At 39.2% G+C, this 22850-nt stretch overlaps 1 protein-coding gene across 1 annotated transcript in view; it reads right to left on the minus strand.

Moving 5' to 3' along the window:
- The window catches only part of Cse1l (chromosome segregation 1 like), a 46836-nt gene that overhangs the window by 19404 nt on the left and 4582 nt on the right, over positions 1–22850 (minus strand). The window contains exons 2-8 of the mRNA XM_050151084.1: positions 16528–16622; positions 9887–10029; positions 6198–6299; positions 5971–6116; positions 5437–5527; positions 2923–3030; positions 589–681 (exon numbers count right to left, since the gene is read on the minus strand). Of these exons, the coding sequence (XP_050007041.1) occupies positions 589–681; positions 2923–3030; positions 5437–5527; positions 5971–6116; positions 6198–6299; positions 9887–10029; positions 16528–16622 (778 nt within the window). The remainder of the gene's footprint in view (positions 1–588; positions 682–2922; positions 3031–5436; positions 5528–5970; positions 6117–6197; positions 6300–9886; positions 10030–16527; positions 16623–22850) is intronic.

Raw genomic sequence — 22850 nt, forward strand, 5'->3', positions numbered from 1 at the left:
ATTAGTGTGAGCTTACTCACACTCATAATAATAGTAATAGAATGTACACGTTCTCTCTCTCTTCCAGCTGTGGGATTTGGTTGCTGTTCCCCATTGAGCAGAAGACTGTGATCTGTGAGTCTATCCCTAAATAAATAACCCTTTATTACACTCAAATCAGAAGACTGTGATCTGTGAGTCTATCCCTAAATAAATAACCCTTTATTACACTCAAATCTGAGCTAGTGTGGGATTTCTTTTTAGCATCTGTCTTCAGGATCTCATGATTCAGGGTGTCCTCAAACCTGATAATGACACTGAATTCCAAATCTTCTGATGCCGACGTGGCTGAGATTATAGGAAAGTAGGCCCAATTACATTAAAAAATTTCCTGCATATTACATAATCAAATTTCTTACATTTGTGGAATTTTATCTAGTAATAATCCATGAGTAAGTAAGTCTTCAGGCTAACTTTTTTTCCTTTACTGCTGTTTTGAACCCAGGGCCCACTCATGCCAAGCAAACATTTCAACACTGCATTTCATCTATACACCAAGATAATTCTTAATGAAGAAAAAAAAACTTTGACAATATTTTAAATACTTACATCAGTCTGTAGGAGCTTATTATCCAATGTCAAGAGGGTATGAAAGTTGTTCATCCAAGTTTCCATATTATCTTCAAAGAATTCAGGGAGATCCTAAAAAATAATTGTGGACTTGAAACTTTGATAAAATGGAGAGAGTAACCTATATCCCCGCTACGATAAAACATCTGGCCATGCCTCTGGGTTCACATATAGACTTTGGTCCATCTGTGACCGTGGCGGCTGATATCTGTCCTGCAGTCCCAGGCCTCTGAAAATCACACCACTGTACCTACTATGTTTCCCCAGTCTCTATCTTAAGTCTATTTCTTAAGGGATTCGACGAGGACCAGCATGAAGCCCATGTTCACAGAGTGTACTCACTACCAACACAACCTCTTTCCCTCCCAACTAGCGAGTTTACTGTAAGAGGACCACAGTCCAGACTCTGGTTTCCTGTACAATTGCTGATTTTCTCTAGCATAGACAGTACAGTACAGTCTTCTGAAGAAATGGGCTTCTTACCTGTGACAACTCAAGCTTATTTTTCCTGATTTTTCAGATAAACAAAACGACAACAAAAACTCGGTAGTACTCACTTAAAAATTTTGCTATCCAGTTTAACACATACATTGTTTGAATACATTTGTCATCTTCACCTAATAAAAATGGAATTTCTTTGGCGAAGGCTCCCTTACCACTGCAAACACTACCATGTTCTGAATGTTAAGAACAGAGAGAGACTACACAGTACAAAGGACAAATTCAGCTCCTCTATCTTGGTGCATAAATGTGCACCAGTTAATACCCCTTCCTTATCCTGAAGTTCTGATTCAAGAATCCCTGCATCAAGAACAGGCATACAGCATGTGCATGCATGCACACAGAAAAACAAATCTAAAGAAAGAAAGAAAACTTAAGAGCAGCTCAGGTTAAAAGCACATCCTGGGGCTGGAGAGATGGCTCAGTGGTTAAGAGCACTGCCTGCTCTTCCAAAGGTCCTGAGTTCAATTCCCAGCAACCACATGGTGGCTCACAACCATCTGTAAGGAGATCTGGTGCCCTCTTCTGGCCTGCAGGCAGATTACTGAGAATACTGTATATATAATAAATAAATAAATCTTAAAAAAAAAAAAAAAAGAGGATGACTTTAAAAAAAAAAAGAGCACATCCTGATCTTAGAAGGGTCAGAGCCTGGGTCCCAACACCCATGTGGTTGAGTCCCAAACACCTGCAACTCGTTTTGGAATCCAAATCCAGTCCTGACCTCTAAAGACATCACACTTGGCACATACTCAGACGCACAATAAATAAAAATAAAAAATAGGTAATTTTTAAGAAGCCCAAAAGGAGTAAGTGGAGATGGTATCTTGATAACAAGCATGACCGACATTTCTTGCTGTAGTGCAGCGGTCACCAGCACTCCCTGTGACATATCTATAGTTCTTATTCCTGTCAGAGCTTTTCCCCTCTCTCACAAGCCTACAATGAGATGGTTCAGTGGTTAAGATCGCTAACACCCACATGGTGACTCACCAGTACCCGTAACTTCAGCCCACTTCTGGCCTCCTCAGGCACCCATACACACACGGCATACTTCACACATACAAATAAATAAAAACTCAAAAATCACTTTGATTTATTAATTTTTGTCTCTGCCATGCTTTTAAAATTTAGGGCAGAGGTGTGAGGTGGAGGGAGGAGATGCTGAAGGGAGTGATTTTTGGTTTCCAGAATCCACAAAGGAACTCACAATTGTCTCTAATTCCAGTTTTGATGTCAAGTCATCTCTCCAACCCCTAATGTTAAAATGTTAAAGATTTTTGAGGACTTTCTCTTGTTCACGGACATAAATATACAGTTTCTTAGAATTATCTTTATAGCTTGTTCAAAGTAGACTCGTTGTAGAGAGAAAAGGTCCTGACAGCAGTTTCACGGAAAAACAAAGCTATTCCCCGTCACCACCTCCAAGAACTATTAACAAAATAGAGAGAGAAAAAAAAAAAAAAAAAAAAAAAAAAAAAAAAAAAAAAAAGGAAAGAAAGAAGCCGGGCGGTGGTGGCGCATGCCTTTAATCCCAGCACTTGGGAGGCAGAGGCAGGCGGATCTCTGGGAGTTCGAGGCCAGCCTGGTCTACAAGAGCTAGTTCCAGAACAGGCTCCAAAACCACAGAGAAACCCTGTCTCAAAAAACCAAAAATAAATAAAAAAGAAAGAAAGAAAAGAAAAAGGCTTGGGGGTGGGGCTACAGAGATGGTTCAGTGGTAAGGAGCACTGGGGTAGACTGTATATTTAAAGTTGAAAGAGAGAGAGAGGAAAAACGAGAACCCAAAGCAAGAAATCAAATGAAACTTACCTGAAAGTTTAAACTATAGAACAATTTTGAGATCAAGATCAAAGAAGAAAAAAGAATCCTCAGGGCAGAGGCATCATTTGCATGGGTGCTGCACAGTTCAATGGTAGCCTTGGAAGGGAATTTAGGAACATGGTTTTAGTATAACATAAAATCAGCATGCTAAGCTTAATGAAATAGCTTTATACTATCCTGAAACTACACACAAATTTCTTCTCCAAATGAGGCCTTTAAATAGCATATATTCACTTAAGAGATTCTGAAAAACAAGTTAGAAGTATGTATTTTTAATTTGACTGTAAGAGTATTACTGAAGAATCCAAATTATAACACTCTGAGCATATTTCCATCAGCTATGGGCACATATATAAATGCTAAGCAAAAAAAGTTTCTATATGCTCTTATTAAGAAACTTCTACTGTTTGGCATTTAGATCATTTCCAACTGAGCATTATCCTAATGCAGCAATGCATTTATCTATACAATGTTCTGCATGCCTCTACTTCTGAGTCTGAAATTCCACATGAGTAGTGCAAAGCAGCACAGGAATGGGTTTGGGAGGCCAAGAGATCTGCATAGAACCTAGACTCATAAGGAATATTACTCTAGTAGTGCGTTACAGCTGGGTGTGGTGAGGCAAGTAAAATCCAAGTACAAGCAGAAAGATTCCAAGATTCAAGGGACATTTGGTATATGATGAGGGTAGAACAGCCACGGCATGCATGAAGCCAAGGGTCTGATCTTCAGCACCACACAACGTTGTCGAGGTAGTACATGCATGCAACCTAGCTACTTGGGAAGTGAAGACAGAATGCTCAGATGTTCAAGGTCATCACTGATTCAAGGAGAGCCTGAACTATAAGAGACTATCTTAAAAACAACAACAAAAGCAATAGCCAGGTGTACCTCACACCTTTAATGCCAGCACTAAAAGTACAGGTAGGACACTGAGTTCGAGGCCAACTTGGTATACAAGCAAGTCTAAGTTCTAGGCCGGCTGGGGCTACAAAGTGAGATCCTGGGAGGAAAAATGTGGTGGCACCCAACTTCTAATTCCTGAACTCAAAGGCTGGAAGATCTCCTCTGTTTGAGGCCACAATGGTCTACAGAGTGAGTTTCAGGCTAACCAGAGCTACATAGAGTAGAGAGGAGGGCTAAAGAGACAACTCAGTGGTTAAAAGTACCACAGTAGATAAGAACCTACAGTTCCAGAGAATCCTACAGGCTTACACATAGTGCATATACATGCAGGCAGGCAAAACATTCATATATAAATAGAAAAATAATCTAAAAAAGGAGACAACCCGTCTCAAAGCCACTGAAAGAATGCCTATTGTGTAGAGAATGTATAAATATTAAACAACAGGATTTTTATATGCTAAAAATTCCTGTACTTTGCACATATATTCTATGTAAGTAAATGTTACTTGCTTTATTCTGGAATGCAGAATTTAAAATATTAAGGTTTTCTCAATGAACTGCAACACCCAAGAAAAGGGGCAACATTTCTAACAAAATATGCAGAACAATATGTTCATTTTATACACTGTAATCTGGATAAAGCTTTTTTCTTTTCCAGACAGTCTCACCATAGAAACCAAACTGATGGGGAGGGAACCTGCTCAAGATAGCCCAGATGGCCTAGAATTTCCAATCCTCCTGCATCTGCTTCCCATGCGCTGAGATTACAGACATGTGAACTATAGCCAGTCCCTAAGACTTTTTACATTGTTAGTAAATAAAAATCTTTACTAATCTAAAGTTGGAAAACTGATTACACTGCCTTAATTTTTGGAAAAAAAAAATTATTCAAACACTAAAAACCCTTATATAAGTTCTGTATCTGAGTACTGACTATGACACAACTATTCTCTATGAAGGTAAGAAATAAAAAGCATTTCTGTCATCAAAAAAGTCAGACTTAAGCCGATGGGCTTAAGTTTCCTTTTACTAACAGTATTTGTGCGATCTTGTCTGAAAAAAAAAAAGGTTAAATTTTCTTTCAATTTTATAGGATTCTTATAAACACTAAGAACATTCTAAAGAAAGTACCCTGTGCTCTGTGAAATACCGTAATTAATTAAATTCCACATATGTCAAAAATATCAATCTCTCTTTACAGATATAAATTCAGTTACTTGGGTGAAATGATAGGATGCTTGGTTTTGTTTTTAAGTAACCCTACAAAAATAAGGGAGCAGACTACAAAAGTGTCAGTAACATAAAACATAATACTTGTACAGCATGGAAGCTCTCTCTTCACCGTGTCCATTTCTGCACAGGGTTGCAAGTTTTCTAAAGGAAATAAATACTTTAGCACTTGGGAGTCAGAGGCAGGCAGACCTATGTAAGTTCAGGCCAGACTGATCTCCAGAGCAAGTTTCAGGACAGACTCCAAAGATACAAAAACACTATCTTAAAAAAAAAAAAAAAGGCACTATCAAAAGAAGATCTCTAAAATGTATACACATATTTCATCAATTTAAAATACTAGGTAATTTTCAAAACATACCATACCTTAAACAGATTAGTCAAAGGCAAAGCAAAGGCATCCAAAACAAGTTTAATTTCAGTCCATAACTCGTTTGACTTAAATTCATGCCGGTATCTAGAAAAGGAAGAGAAAGTATAGGAGTACAACTTTCTGTTAATTTAGATGACCAAGGACAGACGACTAGACGCCTTCAACCAGACAGCCTTCTGAATTCAACGTACAAATATCTAATTACCTAATAAAAAATAGGGCAGTGTGAGATAAATGTCCTTTTTGGTTTTTTTTTCAAGACAGGGTTTCTCTGTAGTTTTCAAGACTGTCCTGGAACTAGCTCTACAGACCAAGCTGGCCTTGAACTCACAGAGATCCACCTGCCTCTGCCTCCCAAGTGCTGGGATTAAAGGCACACAGGCACCACCACTGCCTGCTGAGATGTAGATTCTTAAGAAGAAGCAAACAAAATAATGCTTTGCCACTCAAGGATGTTCATACTCACAGAAAGTTATACTAATGTAACAGAAAGAGCATACTAAAAGTATAAACTTGCATATTAATACCTTTTAAAAAGTGAATGTGCTGTACGAAGGACTCCATTAATAACATGGAAATCTCCACTCTGAAAGCGATTCACCATTTCTGTCAACAAGTCAGGCCATTTCTGAGGGAAATCTTCTCTACCTATGATGCTAATAGCGTCACTCAGCTAGGGAAGGAAAAGTTTAATTAGCAGAGAGCCTCAGAAAAGCGCACCCACCTTCATGGGCCTACAAGTAAGAAACATCACCTGCTTCTGAATCTGCTCTGGGCTACTCAGCATCAGATGTACTATATTGGCTTTAATAGCCACTCGATCAGCCTCACAAATTTTATTTGGTTCATCTTCAACCTAAAAGAGAAACATCAACAAGTAGGTGATGCAGGATCCACATTCACATTCATCTGAGATCACAGGTAAAAGACAACTAATTTTTATTATCTCAGGTTACCAAGGAAAATGGAGAATGTGGCCATTCCTCAGACTCCTCCTTCAGGAATAACAACAGATTTTAATAATCTGGCAAAAGCATGAACTCTTTCCTTAGAGAAATGTATATTTTGATGATACCAGCGAAGTCTATGCTCAGGGTCTATCTTCCCAAGTATCTCTTTTAATCTTAAGCTTCATGCTTAAATTCTACATTAATTTTTTTTCCCCCTTTTTGGTATTTTGAAACAGGGTTTCTCTGTGTAACAGCCCTGGCTGCCCCGGAACCTGCTCTGTAGACCAGGCTAGTCTTGAACTCAGAGATCTGCCTGTCTCTGCCTCCCTAGTGCTGGGATTAACAGTATGTGCCACTACCACCTGTCTTAAAATATCTTAAACTATTTCAAAAAGAGAGGGAGAGAGGAAGAAAGGAATGCTCATGAGTTTGAGGACCGCCTATGCTACAAAGAGACAGCCTCAAAAAGCCCTTCCATCCCCTCCTACTCTACAGAAAAGCTAGCATGCCTGCAAACTGCATGCTCTTTCTAAGATTCAAAATTATTTCTTCACCACATAGAACAATATTTAATGAATAATATAAACTTTAATTGCATCCAAAATGGGGCATGTATTCCCACATAGAAAGCTTAAAAGAAAAAGTTCCAAACACACAAATATAGTGATATTCTGTTTATAATTTATATATTTATTTATATATAATATAAATATATTGTTTATAATTTATATATATTTATAACATTAAGAGCTTGCCTCAAAATCAGAGTGCAAAGGTAGCCTCACTAGTTTAGCTATACAGGCCAGAAAGTGGTGGTGCACACTTTTAATCCCAGCACTAGAGAGGAATATAAAGTGGCATGAAACAGGAACGTGCTCTTTTCAGTCTAAAGATTTCGTAGAGGGGCTGGAGAGATGGCTCAGAGGTTAAGAGCACCAACTCTTCTTCCAGAGGTCCTGAGTTCAATTCCCAGCAACCACATGGTGGCTCACAACCATCTAAAATGAGATCTGGTGCCCTCTTCTGGGGTGCAGGTACATATGCAAGCAGAATGCTGTATACATAATAAATAAATCTTAAAAAAAAAAAAAAAGATTTTGTAGAGGTAATAGCTCTCTAGCGTTTGTCTGCTGTGCTTCTCTGGTCTTCATCTTGAATCCCAGTATGTGTCTCTGGGTTGTTATTACTCGTGCTTATGTTATGTTAGGTATGTTTTCAAGGGTAAACAGAGATATATTTTAGATAGATAGCCTATAGACACTCCAAAGATATACAGACAGACATTTAAGATTTTTTTTTTTTTTTTAAGAAACAGGGTTTACATTTAAGATGTTTTAATGACCTAAGGCTTTTCATGATAGTGAGACACATCTGCTCCTGGCAGCACTAATTTAATTCAAAAGAGGATAATGGGCATTGAAGAACCTCTACATAGAGTTTGCTTTAGTTGTGGAAAATTAGTCACTGCCCTTGTCTCGACTGCTGACAGTATGCTGTCCAAATTGGACGTACAGGACATAAAAAAATGCAACTGCTGAACTTTGTCAAGACAAGTTAAGATCAGACATGCTAAGTCTGAAGGCAGAAGATGGGTGCTCCAACAGAGGAACCTAGGCAGCCAGCTGCATCTAGCTTTTCTATAGTTTTGGAGGTTGTTTGCTTTTGCATTTCCTGTTTAATTGGATAATATATCCTTCTCAGGTTTCTGATGGGATTGAAGATCGGATAGTTATAATCAGTTTTCTGTAGCTTTGATAGAAAATAAATCAGGGGGGACTGGAGAAATGGCTCAGAGGTTAACAGCACTGACTGCTCTTCCAGAGGTCCTGAGTTCAATTCCCAGCAACGACATGGTGGCTCACAGCCATCTATAATGAGATCTGGTGCCCTCTTCTGGCATGCAAGCATACATGGAAGAAATGCTGCATACATAATAAATAAATAAATAAATAAATAAATAAATAAATAAATAAAATCAGGTGCAAAACGTTGGACTCACTAAATAGATAATATCTCTTGGACTCCATCAATAGATAATGGAGTATTTTCTTTAAATTTGCTAAATACTAATGGACTAAACATTGTAAATGTATTTCTTTCTTGGTAATTGTTCTTATTGCATATAATTTTACTGTATTAGATTTTATTTTATTTATTTATTTATTTTGGTTTTTCGAGACAGGGTTTCTCTGTAGCTTTGGAGCCTATTCTAGAACTAGCTCTGTAGACCAGGCTGGTCTCGAACTCACAGAGATCCGCCTGCCTCTGCCTCCCGAGTGCTGGGATTAAAGGCGTGCGCCACCATCGCCCGGCTGTATTAGATTTTAAACCTTTCCTTTTTATTTAGACTAAAAGGGGGAAATGTTGCAGAATATTTATTTACACTATGAAGAGGTGTCTTTGCCAAGGTGCCTTCTGATTGGTTTAAGAGCTAAATGGCCAATAGCTAGGCAGGGAAAGGTTAGACAGGAATTCCTGTGAAAGAGATGACTCTAGGAAGAAGAAAGGTGGAGTCACCAGCCAGACACAGAAGCAGAGTGGGCAGTACAGAAAGATGAGGTAAGGAGCGATGAGATACAATGTAAATTAATATAGATGGGTTAATTTAGTTTTAAGAACTAGTTAGAAACAAGGTAAAGTTATAGATCGAACTTTCACAATTAAGTCTCCATGTTTTTATTAGTGAGCTGGCAGTCCAAAGAAAAATCTGTTTACACTTTAAGATACTTGTTTTATAAACATTTTCTCTAACTTTTTTAAATTTGTGTTTGTGTCTTGCCTGCATAAGTACACGTGCATCATCTGCAAGCAGGAGCCCCTTGAAGAAAAGGGCATCAGATCCCCTGAAGCTTCAATTTCAGGCAGTTGCAAGCCAGGCAGGTACTGACAATCAAAACTGGGTTCTCTGTAAGAGCAGTAAGTATTCTTAAATTGCCAGGCCATCTTTACAGACTGGTTTTATAAATTCTTATGTCATCAACCCAAAAGACTGTAAATAAGAATTTTATCTTTAGACAACACACACCATAAACAGATATTAGGTAGGTAGTGATACAGTGAGTTCCAGACCAGCCAGGCCTACACAGTCAGACACTGTTGTGAAATAGTAAGTGAATGAATAAGGAAATCTCAATTACTTTAAATTTTACTTTTTTTGAGATGGGATTTCACTGTGCTACCCGGCTGTCAAGACCTCAGTATCCTTCTGTTTCAACCTCAGAATCTGGGGTTACAGAAACATAACACATACCCATCTTAAACTCCTTTAATTATCCATTTAAACTGTCTTCCCATCCTAGGTCTGTCTCTTAACTCTCTTAACAACCTGAGACAATAAACAATAAAGTTTAAGAAAGTTATGTGGAACTTAAATAACAGGAGTTTTGGAGAAAGAGCCTGTTTATCATGAATCTACATCTGAATATACTAAGAGAATTTATATAAACCATATCAAATATATGAGTATTTAATTTTGCATACCCAAAATACTTACAATTCTCCAGTTTCTTTTAATGTAGTTCTTGAAGGTTACTGAAGCACATACTTTAATGACGTTATCCTGTGACTTTTCCAGTAATGTTAAAAGCAACAGTGGGTAATTCTGATTTCCTTCTACAGATTCAAGAAATTTCTCAGCTGTGAAAGAATTTGCATGTTAGACTTGTTATAATAAAAACATTTACACTCTATACTTGTAAGAACTATGTCTTTATTTAAAGTATAAAAATAAGGCGGTGGGGGGCTGGAGAGATGGCTCAGTGGTTAAGAGCATTGCCTGCTCTTCCAAAGGTCCTGAGTTCAATTCCCAGCAACCACATGGTGGCTCACAACCATCTGGAATGAGGTCTGGTGACCTCTTCTGGCCTGCAGATATACACACAGACAGAATATTGTATAAATAAATAAATATTTAAAAAAAAAAGTTGCTGCTTCCCAAGAAAGTACTAGATGTTACTGTAAGTTACACATCCTGCCGCCTTCCACAAACATTATTAGATTGTTAAGATTATTTATATGAACAGCTAGCTATTACCAGTGAGCTAAACTGTCACTATCACCCAGAAAGCCTGTGACTATTAGCTCATCTAAGATCACAAAACTAAGACAAAAAATTTTTACTTCTTTTAAAGAAGACTTATTTATGCTCCAGATTAATGGTATACAGCTTTGATCTCAGCACTTGGGAGGCAGAGGCAGGTGGGTCTCTGAGCTCAAGGACAACCTGATCTACACACTGAGATCCTATCTTAAACAAATAAAACCAAAACACAAACAAGGACTAGAAGAAAAATAAAGATATTTTTTAAAAAATTGAACATGTATGAGCATTTTCCTGCATGTATGCACATGTGAATGCAGTAACCACATTGGCTTCCCCAAACCTTGTTTTGCACCTACCATGTCCTTCATGAAGAATTCAATGCTGAATAAAAAAATGTTTTCCGGAAAAGACACATAATGTTGGTTTTCTTGTTTGGGGTTCTTATGTGATTTTTAAAAAATTGTTTATATTTACCTATTTTTAAACTATGCCTGTCTGCCCAATTCATGTGTGATGATATTCTCTTCCACCATGTTAGTTCCAGAGACCAAACTCAAGTCAGCCAAAAAGTTTGGCAGCAAGCACCTTACCCACTAAGCCATCTCATCTACTCTCATCTACTCACAGACAGGGTTTCATGTAGCCTCAGCAGCCTCTAATTTGCTATGAAGCTAAGGATGAACCTGAGTATCTGATCCCAAAAGCTGGGATTACAGACATGGGCTACCATGCCCAAACTATGCAGTGCTGAGGACTGAATCTCCAGGTTCAAGTATGCTAGACAAGAACTCTACCTACACCCTTAGCCCTCAAGCATTCTCAAAAGTTCAAGTCCATGTTTTTGTGTTTCCTTTAACCCACTGATGGTAAGACAGTTTAGTGTATAAGGCACTTACCATATGTCTGTACTAGTCTAACAACCCAGGTTCTATCTTTGGGAACCAGGTAAAGATAGGAAGAGAGAACCAACTCTACAAAGTTGTTCTCTGCTTAGTCCACAGAAATGTGCAGTGATTTCAGCTGATAAAACAGAAGGTCAACCCACCAGAATGAATGCATTCTGATGAAGGCAAATCCAGATGAAGGGCTACAGCCTTTGAATAACAGCTGTTCTTAAAAGCAAATTTCTTGTGAAGCCATAAACAAAGACTCTTTCTCCAAGAAGAACTCATCCCAAAAGATTCAGCAGTGTATAAATTATTATTATTTTCGTTTTTTTGAGATAGGGTTTCTGTATGTAGCCCTGGTTGGCCTTGAACTCCGAGATCTGCCTGCCTCTTTAATCCCAAATGCTGGGATTAAAAGCGCGTGCCATCACCATCTGGCTTGGAATATAAACTATGGGCACAATTTTTCCCATGTACTGGTATACTGGGTGACTTCTTCCCTACTCTGTGGGACCTCCAGTGAGAAATTTAGTCACGCAGTCAAAATTCTTGGTTTCCACAGTCTAATCTCCACTCCACTCCCTGAGATAAATTTAGAAGCCAGCTCCCTGCAATTATTTTGGCAGGACATTTGATTGGGAAAAGTGTTTTTCAAATAGATCACATTTGGGACCTTCAAAGGTAGGGGTTGGCATGTCCAAGCTTGTTTGATTCCTAGTCCTTCCTGGTAAGGAGACTGGGTGTTCCAAATTCACCTACAGCTGACTTGGGAAAGTACTAACCTTAGCTGACTCTTGCTCTAACCCTAAAAAAAGCTATTAACTCCCTACACTTACCTTCACCTCAACTTATTGATACAGGACTTTAACCTTGGAAATTGACTGTATCCTAATCCTGAGAGATAACAGGAAAAAGCCACCATTTTTCTAGCAAGCTTTGGAGAAAAGTAATCCCTTTCACACAGGCGGCATGAGGACAAGCACTGACAATTGGCATGGCAGTGGAAAATTGTCAGGCCCCGAATTTTGTACTATACAACCATAATTTCTCCACGTTCTAACCATTTAGGGTAATGGATGTAATTCCTAGATCTGGGAAGTCCCTTTTAGCTAGTTGCATTCGCGAAAATGCTAATGCAGATAAGACTCCCCATATCTTCTTCTGTTGTTACACCAATCACCATAGCAATCCTGATGTCAGCATCACAGGCACTGCAGCCTGGCAGGTAGACAGAGGGAGACTGCCAATCACTGTGTCCTTCACCCCTTTTCTTTTACATTTATCTATCACAAACCTCTAGTTTAATTAATTACTCCTACAAATGTAGTATCATGCATGAATTCCCCTAGTCCCTTCCTAAGATTTAAAGCCTCCTAAATCAGTTCTTTTGACTCTTAATGCTGCCTGGGAGTCTTTCTAACCATGCCTTCCTGGGTCCATAAAGCAAGCTGACAAGTGTTATTTTGGGTAGTTCTCATCTGTTTTGATGGCCCTGAGAAATTCAAGCCTTGTAACTTTGCTATTACCAGAGAATAGCCATTGTGTGTGGGTATATACATAAACTGGAAGCTTTGCAGCATAAGAGAATAAAGAAACTAGCATGAAGAAGTACAGAGTGAGATTCTTTTGCCCTCCGATCCCAAACCTTCCGCTGGCTGTAGATTTCTTTTCTGAACCTTGAAGAGTGCCTGGGGACTGGACCTCAAAAGCTCTCATTAGTCCTCTGCCACAAATACACTGTGACATATTATCGTATCTGTCCACCTACTCTAAATTAATTAAAACTTTTCCATGTTGACATGTATCTGCATAATCAAGAAACCTCAAAAGTCTTCCAATTCCAGGCTGGGGAGATGGTTCCATCAGTACAGCAGTAAGCACGGTGATGACCAGAGTTTGTCCTATAACCCTAGTGTTTGAAAGACAGAGACATGAGGATCTGTAGGGCTCACTGGGTAGCAAGTCTAGCCAATGGGGTAAGTTAGGTTCAGTAAGAGATTCTGTCTCAAAAAAATAGGTGGTGGTGCACACCTTTAACCCCAATACTTGGGAGGCAGAGGCAGGCGGATCTGAGTTTGAGGCCAGCCTGGTCTACTGCAGAGTGAATTCAAGGACAGTCAGAGCTACAGAGAAACCTTATCTCAAAAAGAAAAACAAAACAAAACAAAAGGTGTGACAGAGGCAGAAAATTGATGCCAACCTCTGGCCTCCATAGACAACAAAGTCTTCCAAAATCTATATACATCCATACGGCTGTTGCCTTCCAATCAGAGTTGGGATCCAGCACACAATGTGTCTTTATCACATCATAAAGATATAGACAGTCTAGCAAGCATGGGGCCTTGGATTCCATTCTCAGCACTGAGACAAGGGGGTGGTAGGTCTGGTCAGATACACACAGACTTCTTTTATCAATCTTTAAAAAATTTGCTTCCTAGAACAGAGTTTATTTCTATACTCTGTACTGCATAAAGCTTTAGCATCCTAACACTAAAAGAACATGTTAAATTATTTTCTTTTTTTGTGAGTGTTGACATGGGCTTTCTGGGAAATTCTAAGGAGATTAAAGCAATTAATTTTCTTTTATTCAGGAGCACATCAGGACATCAGTGTGACTTCTCAGAAAAACAGATTGGCCATGGAGGTGGCTCACTTAGGTAAGTGCTTGTCACGCAAGCATATGGACCTGAGTTCCATTCCCAGGACCCACATAAAAAACCAGGTACAAGTGAAGAGAACATGGCTGTAATCCCAGGGCTAATCAAATAAGAACAGGTGGATCCTTGGGCTTGCTGGCCTGGATGGTCAAATCACTGAACTCCCAGTTCAGAGATCCTATCTGAAAAAATATCACGGAAAGGAATCAGAGAGCTGGCAGAGCAATTAAGAAGAGCCCTTGCTTCTCTTCCAGAGGACCAAAGTTCAATTCCTAGTACCCATGTGGCATCATACAACCATCTGTAACTCCAGCTCCAAGAGATAAAATTACCTCTTCTAGTCTCCTTGGGCACCAGGCACACGCACAGTGTTATATGCACACAAATTCAGTGCATATACACAAACACAGGCAAAACAGGCATACACATAAATCTTTTTTTTAAAAAAAGGAAGATAGCCAACATTAACTTCTGGTTTATACATGTACAAGCATACATACACACACACACACACACACACACACACAGATATCACAAAGGATGGGGTGATAAAGAGAAGGGTAGTCAGATACGGGGGGGGGGGGGGGGNACCTTCAGCTGCTCTTCCCTGCTAGAGCCTTCTAATTGAAGTTACTAAAAGCTGTGCTTTGCCTAGAGGATCAGAGGATGGGATTTTCACCTGTTGGTCGTTGACTGAAGGGTATTTAAGCCTCCATGGTGCACTTAAAGAAGGGCTTTTGTACCAGTGATTGGAGGTCCGTGTGTTGGTCTGTCTTTGTGTGTGTTTCCTCAACCTCCAAGCCCTTTGCCTGAAGCTCGTGAACTGTGAACTGGGTTCTAGCACATAGAGGTCAGATGGGGGGGGGGGGGGGGGAAGGGGGGGGTATATGCTCAAAGTACATTATGTACTGGCTTGAAATGGCTTTGATAATCCTGTATAACTAGTTAGCCAGGTTGGAATGTAAATATGTGTCCTTGTTAAGGGAAGGTAATTGTATAACTAGAAAAAGACATCATACGAACTTCTCTAGAATAGATAAAGCTAGGGATCTAATTCAAAAGTAGTTCCTGGCACTAGATTTCTTACCCCTGGGCATGGACACAAACCACCCAGATAGTCACAATTCTATGTATTTTTTACAATCTTTCCCTCCACTCATGATGTTAATATTTGTGTCTTCATATCCTCTGAAGATAAACCCTCTCCACAAGCATGACATTATTATGTTCTGAACAAGGTTGGGGCATGTCTGGTTTACACACAGTGGTATCAAAGATTACCAACTGTCTGTTCATAAGACCTTTCTGAACCACCACATTTCCAAAGTCTTTTGAAGTTGGCTGTCATCATTCAAAAATAAGGGTAATTCATATTGGTATCCTTATTTTTCAGGCAAAGTTGCAAATGTGACCATATAAAACTGATTTGCATCATCCTTAGAGTTAACATATCCCAAACAAATCAGGCGGTGGTAAATACTCCTTTAATTCCAGTGCTTGGGAGGCACAGGCAGGTAGACTTCTAAATTTGAGGCCATTCTGGTTTACAGAACGAGTTCCAGGGCAGCTAGGGTTACACAAAGAAATCCTGTCTCAAAAAACAAAAACAAAAAAATATTCCAAACAATTACCTTCCCTTAACAAGGACACATATTTACATTCCAACCTGGCTAGAATCCCTTAATTTACTTTTGTATCTGACTCTTATGAGCATCTGAGGTTGAAATTCCAAGTTTATACAAGTTACTCTAGGTCTTTGACAAGACTAATTAAAAGGATCTTGGTACTTGATTTCATTCATGTAATCAATCACCTTTTGAGAATTACCCCTATCTTGATGCCTTTATTGTTATGCACCTAAACTTGGCAGATTCAAATAACATTTTCAGGAAGTTCATGAGACAAAGTTGTCTAAACACACTAGTATTTTTTTTTACACCAGAAGATGTCAAATAAAAGCTACTTTACAACAAATATTCCACCATGTGTTATAGCTACTGTAAATAGTCAACCATGTCACATGAGCCAGCCCTGAGAAAATAAGTAAACACACACACTTTTAATTAATTATTGATTGATTGATTGATCGACTGGTTTTTCGAGACAGGGTTTCTCTGTAGTTTTGGTGCCTGTCCTGGAACTAGCGCTTATAGACTAGACTCACAGAGATCTGCCTGCCTCTACTTCCCAAGTGCTGGGATTAAAGATGTACACAATCACTGCCCAGTCTCTTTATTATTATTTTTTTTTCTTTTTTGGTTTTTTGAGACATGGTTTCTCTGTAACTTTGGTGATGGAGGAAGGGGAACATGGCGTCTCTCAGCTCACTTCCTCTTCCTCCCAGGATTCTGTTCTGTTTACTCCACCCACCTATGTTCTAACCTATCAGGGCAAACAGTTTCTTTATTTAATTAACCAATGACCTTCCTCCATCACTTTGGAGTATTATTTTTTTTAATTTACCACCAGGTAGACTGCACAAAAGCACAAAAGGTTTGTGCCATGTGTCTCAAAGAATGAATCAACTAAAGAACAAAGACTTCTTTACCTGGACGTCTAATAGCAGGATCAGGATCCAAGGTTTTCTTCAAATACTCTGTTAGTGTCTGCAAATTTGCATCACTGAGCTCCATTGCTCTGTATCTAAAATTTAAAAACAGTCTGATAAGTGATCAATTGAGGAGAAAGTAAATGAATGAATATGAATGAAGAACATAAATGAATCTTTTTGTTACTGCTTTTTTCTATTTTGCTTTAGGCAGGTGAGTCTAGACCACTATTAGCAGCAGGTCAGCTCCAAACTCATTAGACCAGGTGGCCTTGAACTTGTGCCATAATTCTGCTTCTGTATCTTTATAAAGTACATGAATCAGCACACTCATCTATGAATACTTTTATATCACAACCCTTTTCTAAATTTATACAGTTGGAGTGGGTTTTTTTTTTTCCTTAATTGAAGTGGTAGGGGCAGGATCTTTGAGACAAGGGTTTCTTATAGACCAATCTGAACTAGGTATTTAGCTGATGATGACCCAAACCTTTATATATATATAAAAAAAAAAAGTTAAAACTTTGTTTATCTGGGTGTTTTGCTTGTATGTATATATGTGTCTGCAGGACATACATGATGAAAAGAGAGAACTCCTGCAAGTTGTCTTCTGACCTCTATATGACACAGCACACCTGCTTCCTATTCATGCCACTGCACACACATCAAAGTAAAATGTAAACTGGGCAATGGTGGCAACCACCTTTAATTCCAGCACTTGGGAAGCAGAGGCAGGCGGATTTCAATGGTTTCAGAAAACCTCTCTCTGCCTCCCCAGTGCTGGCAATTAAAGGCCTATGTTACCACAACTTTTTCTTAAAGCTTAAACCAAAACTAATCTTGCCTGGAACAATAATAATCAAAAAGAGACCATACATACACACACACACACGTACCCAACAATATGCTGGAAAATTTAAAAATAGGGGCTGGGCAGATAGTTCAGCAGTGCTTGTACACTACTAATCCTGCAGAAGATCTATTTCAGTTCCCAGTACCCACACATCAGGCAGCTCAAACATCCATAATTCCAGCTCCAACAGATCTGATATCTTCTGGCACAAATAGTCACATGCACATACACATAACTATTTTATTAATTAAACATAAAATGAGGGGCTGGAGAGATGATTTAGAGATTAAGGGCACTGGCTGCTCTTCCAGAGGTCCTGAGTTCATTTCCCAGCAACCACATGGTGGCTGACAACCATCTGTGATGAGATCTGGTGCCCTATTCTGGTATGCAGACATACATGCATGCAGAACACCACATACATAAAAAAAAATAAAAAAAAAAAACATAAAATGAATTACAAAAAACAAGGGTACAGGCAAGAAGATTCGGGGGAATCTAGGTTTGATCCTTGGAACTCATGTAAGAGGGGGGAAAACCACATACACACAAAATTATCCTTTGATACCTATATATGACATAGAATGTGATCCCTAAATATTTATTTAAAAAGACCAGTGAAATAGCTCTGTAAGTTAAGGCACTTTCTACTAAGCCTGATCAGAAGCAACACAGTAAAGAAGAGAACCAATTCCCTCAACTTGTCCTTATTTCCACACATATGCCATGGCATGTGCATGGATATGCACACAAACAGAAATTTTTTTTTTTTTATGTTTTTGTATTTTGAGACAGGGTTTCTGTGTGTACCCCTGGCTGTCCTGGAACTCACTTTGTAGCCAGGATGGCCTTAAACTCAAGAGATCCGTCTGCTTCTGCCTCCAGAATACTGGGATTAAAGGTGTGAGAAAAAATAATTAATTCTTATAATTCTCCTGTGCTAGAAATGAACAAATGCAAAACACACATACATTCCACTAAACTACATCCCCAGTCCTCACATTACAAAGCTAAATAAATGGCTGACATAGATATAGCTGATAAAGAAAAGTACAGCCCAGGAAACTGCAGAGCATGTGACCATGGTCAACAATAGTGACTTTAGGCACAGAGAATAGGTTTTAAGCGTTCTAACACATAAAACAGGAGGCTAACTAGAAGAATGAGCACTTGAGACTCTGGGTTCAATCATACCACTTAGCTCACAAAGCTGTTAAGGCTGCAGGTGATTTCTAAAACCAGACTAGTGATGGGTGCAGAGTAGTTAACTATTAAACTCAGCGGAACAGTGCATTTAAAATAGACGAATTCTATGGTAGATATAACATACCTCAATAAACCTTTTTAAAACCTACTTTTGGGGGCAGCAAGATGGTTCAGTAGGTAAAAAGCACTTGCTGCTCAAATCTGAATTCCATCCAAACCCCACATAAGGGTGGAAAAAACTACACCCAACTGTCCTCTGACACGCATGCCATGACATAGGGTCTACCCCACCCCACCCATCATACACACAAAATAAATAAAAGTAAAAAGTGAGATAAAAAACCATACTTCTGCTTAGATTTGATTATAATATAATAAGCTGGTAGCTTGTAGACCCCAACACATGCTAGCAAACTGAGAAATGTAGCCTTTCCTGGGAAATCATACACCAAATTATCCTTAGGCTGTAGAGGAGAAAAAAAATTGTTCAACTGGGCAGCCTTTAGTCCCAGCATTCAGGCAGCAGAGGCAGGCAGATCTCTGTGAGTTTGAGGCCAGCCTGGTCTACAAAGCGAGTTCCAGGACAGAGAAACTCTGTCTCGAAAAACAACAAATCTTTATAAATTCAATAAAGCTAAGTAGGAAAATGTCAAGCATACCATGATTCAAATTACATTAACTATACAAAATTAATTTTACTTAATTTTGTGTAAGTAGAAGGGAACTAAAGAGATGGCCCAACACTGGTCTCTCTTTCTGGAGGACCTCGTTTTAATTCCCAGGACCCATAACAGCTCACTATTATAATTCCAGTGTCAGCGGAAACAACACCCTCTTGCCTCCTCAGACCTATACACACAATGAACAGACATACACGCAGGCAAATACCCATATACATAAAAATAAATCTCTGAAAAAAAAGGGGAAAGAGTGGTATGATCTATTTATATGGTGGATACAGGGATTTTCATTGTCTTCTTAGTGGACTATAATTATTTTATATATTACATTCACAATCATAAAGTTTTAAATAGTTTTATTTTTATTAGTCATTTGTTTATTTATTGAGAAAGCGTGTCATTTAGCCCAGTCTGGCCTCAAGCTTCGAATATAGCCTTGGATGACCTTAACTTCCCAAGAGCTTGGATCACAGGTGTGTGCTACCATGCCTGGTTTGTGTCGGGGATGGAACTCGGTTCTATACGCTAGACAAGCTTTCTAACAACTAAGGCACATCTCCGGCCCTATAGTGACCTTGTCTCAATAAATAATCATAGTTGACCTTGAACTTCTCAGCTACCAGAGCACCCAGAAGACAATTTAAGAAACCAAACCTGTAATCCCTTCTGCAGACTCAAAATCCCTCAATCAGTAAACTGAAAGGATTTCAGTTTCTTACAGACCTATTGTAATCTCTCTAGAGTCCCAACCCCCCCCCAATCAATTAATGGAAAGGGTTTTGTTTTTGTTTCTTACAAGTATGTGTCAAACTCATCTGGCAACAAAATCTGACCTCAAAGACCAAGATGGCTCAAAGGGTAAAGGTGCCTGTCAACAGGCCTGATGATCTGAGTTTACTCTTAGCACCCATAAGGTGGGAGGAAAGAGACTGACTCAAGAGTTGTCCTGATGGGGCTGGAGAGATGGCTCAGAGGTTAAGAGCACTGACTGCTCTTCCAGAGGTCCTGAGTTCAATTCCCATGGTGGCTCACAGCCATCTATAATGAGATCTGGTGCCATCTTCTGGCATGCAAGCATACATGGAAGGAATGTTGTATACATAATAAATAAATCTTTAAAAAAAAAAAAAGTTGTCCTGACGACTTCCGCACATGTACCATGCCACCACAAATACATACGCACACCCACTATCTATCTCCAAAAACAATTAAAAAAAATCTTGGCCTAGACTGCCTAAGACTACAAATATAATTAATAATCTAGTTTAGTACACCAGTTTGTTTCACTAAAGAAATAATGTGTTGGTGGGTGGTAGTGGTGCATGCCTTTAAACCACTTACTTGGGAGACAGAGGCAGAACTGTGACTTCAAGGCCAGCCTGGTCTATAAAGCCAGTTCCAGGATAGCCAGGGCTACACAAGGAACCCCACATACCCCATCTCACCCCACCCTGATAAAAGAAAAGAAATAACATGTCTGATGAGATAAGTGAGCAGGCAAATGTTGGCATGTAGTGGAAGGAGAGAACAGATTCCCCTTGACAACTTCTACACACACACTGTGGCACACCTCCCAATGAATAAATAGAAAAAGATCATGCCTGTTTGTAAGTGCTACCCTAAACCCCACAAGGTATGCGGGGTAAAAAGTATATTCACAATCATGTCAAAAAAAAAAAAACCTAAATTCTGAGAAACACTGTCCTCTGGAGTAAAAATGTCAAAGGGATCTACAGGCAGCACTTAACAGCTAGGAAAGTTACTGGAATATGAAGTCACCCAAGATTTACTAGGACTGAGTCCTGATTGAATATGAAGAATTGGAATCATCTTCCAAAGGAAAATACTATGAGTTCAGTACCAGTGCTAGGAAGAGGCAATATTAAGCAGGAGATTAACACTAGAACTACTGGCCCCTAGAAGCCAGCTGTTTCAGAACTTAAAATGTATTAATGGGAGCCACTGAAGAGTTTTTTGATTTTTTAAAATTTACTTATTTTATGTGCATTGGTGTTTTGACTTCGTGTATATCTGTGTGAGGGTGTCCAATCCTCTGGAACTGAAGTTACAGTTGTGAGCAGCCATGCAGGTGCTGGGAATTGAACCTGGGTCCTCTAGAAGAGTAGTCATTGCTCATAACTACTGAGCCATTTCTCCAGTCCTTTTGATTGCTTGTTTATAAGATGAGGTCTCACTGTGTAGCTCTGGGTGTTCTGGAACTTACTACGTGGACCAGCCTGGCCTTGAATGCACAGAGATCCACCCACCTGTGCCTGTTGAGTGCTAGGACTAAAGATATATGTATGTCACTATGCCTAGCTCACTAGATTTTTCAAGTGGGTGAAATTTAATTAAAGCAGAGAATTTGGAACTTTGAGCTGGTAATAGTTTGCAAAACAGAGGTAAAGGCCGTTCAGACAGTATTTTTAAAACGGGAGGGGGTAATTTCTATGAACTAATCATACAGTGCTTGGTGATTTATTTGTTTTACCATTTATTTGTCTTGCGACAAGATTTTTCTGTGTAGCCTTGGCTGTCTTAAACTTGCTCTGTTCACCAGATTAGCCTTGAACTCACAGAGATCTGCCTGCCTCTGCCTCCCAAGTGCTGGGATTAAAGGTAGGTGTGCGCCACCATCACCTGGCACCATTTTCAAACAATAAAGAAGGAAACTCAGGGGCTAATTTACATGCCCACAATGATAAGACCTGTCTGATCCATTAACACTTTTTCTGCTCACAAGGCAGCCTCTGAATGGAAATGACAAGGCTGAACTGAGAATAGGGTGTTAAACAAGGGCAGCCTAGAAGCCAGGGAAATGGAGCAGCAGTCAAGGAGGATGATCAGATACCAACAGCACTTTTCTGAAGAATTAAAAAACCTTTCCACCAATGTTTTGTTGAGACAAGGTCTCACAAAATAACCCTGAATTTTTTTTAAATATTTATTTATTTTGTATGCAATATTCTGTCTGTGTGTGTTTGCAGACTAGAGGAGGGCAGCAGAGCAGACCTCATTACAGATGGTTGTGAGCCAACATCTGGTTGCCGGGAATTGAACTCATGACCTTTGGAAGAGCAGGCAATGCTCTTAATCACTGAGCCATCTCTCCAGCCCCCTGACCTTGAATTTATAACAAGTTGCCTAAGTGTTGAGATTACAAGCATAATCATAATCACAGTACTACCAGTCTGCTAAGCTTTCACCTTGATATACACTCTGAAAAAGTGAAGCAGACAAGGACTCCTATCTAATGTACTTTCTCAGGGCATTTCCCAACAGCCAGAACCCAAGACCTTCAAAAACAAAACAAAACAAAACAAACAAACAAAAAACTATGCTGTCTGTATTCTTACCTTAATCCTTTCCCCTTGGCTATAAAAGGATTTATCCCAAGGGAAGTCAATACTGAGCTTGAGGATGGGTGGCCAGACCCAACACGGGGCACAGGTACAGGTTATGGCCCACAAGTTTGATACACAACCTTGGGATCGCTGTCACCCACAATGCTGAGCTTATAGGCATTCATGCCCTACCTGACTTTAAATGAGTGCTATGAATCTGAGTTATAGTCCTTGTTGTTT

The sequence above is a fragment of the Alexandromys fortis genome, unplaced genomic scaffold, assembly GCF_014885135.2.
Source record: "Alexandromys fortis isolate MF-2015 unplaced genomic scaffold, M_Fortis_MF-2015_v1.1 scaffold_27, whole genome shotgun sequence".
Taxonomy (NCBI): domain Eukaryota; kingdom Metazoa; phylum Chordata; class Mammalia; order Rodentia; family Cricetidae; genus Alexandromys; species Alexandromys fortis.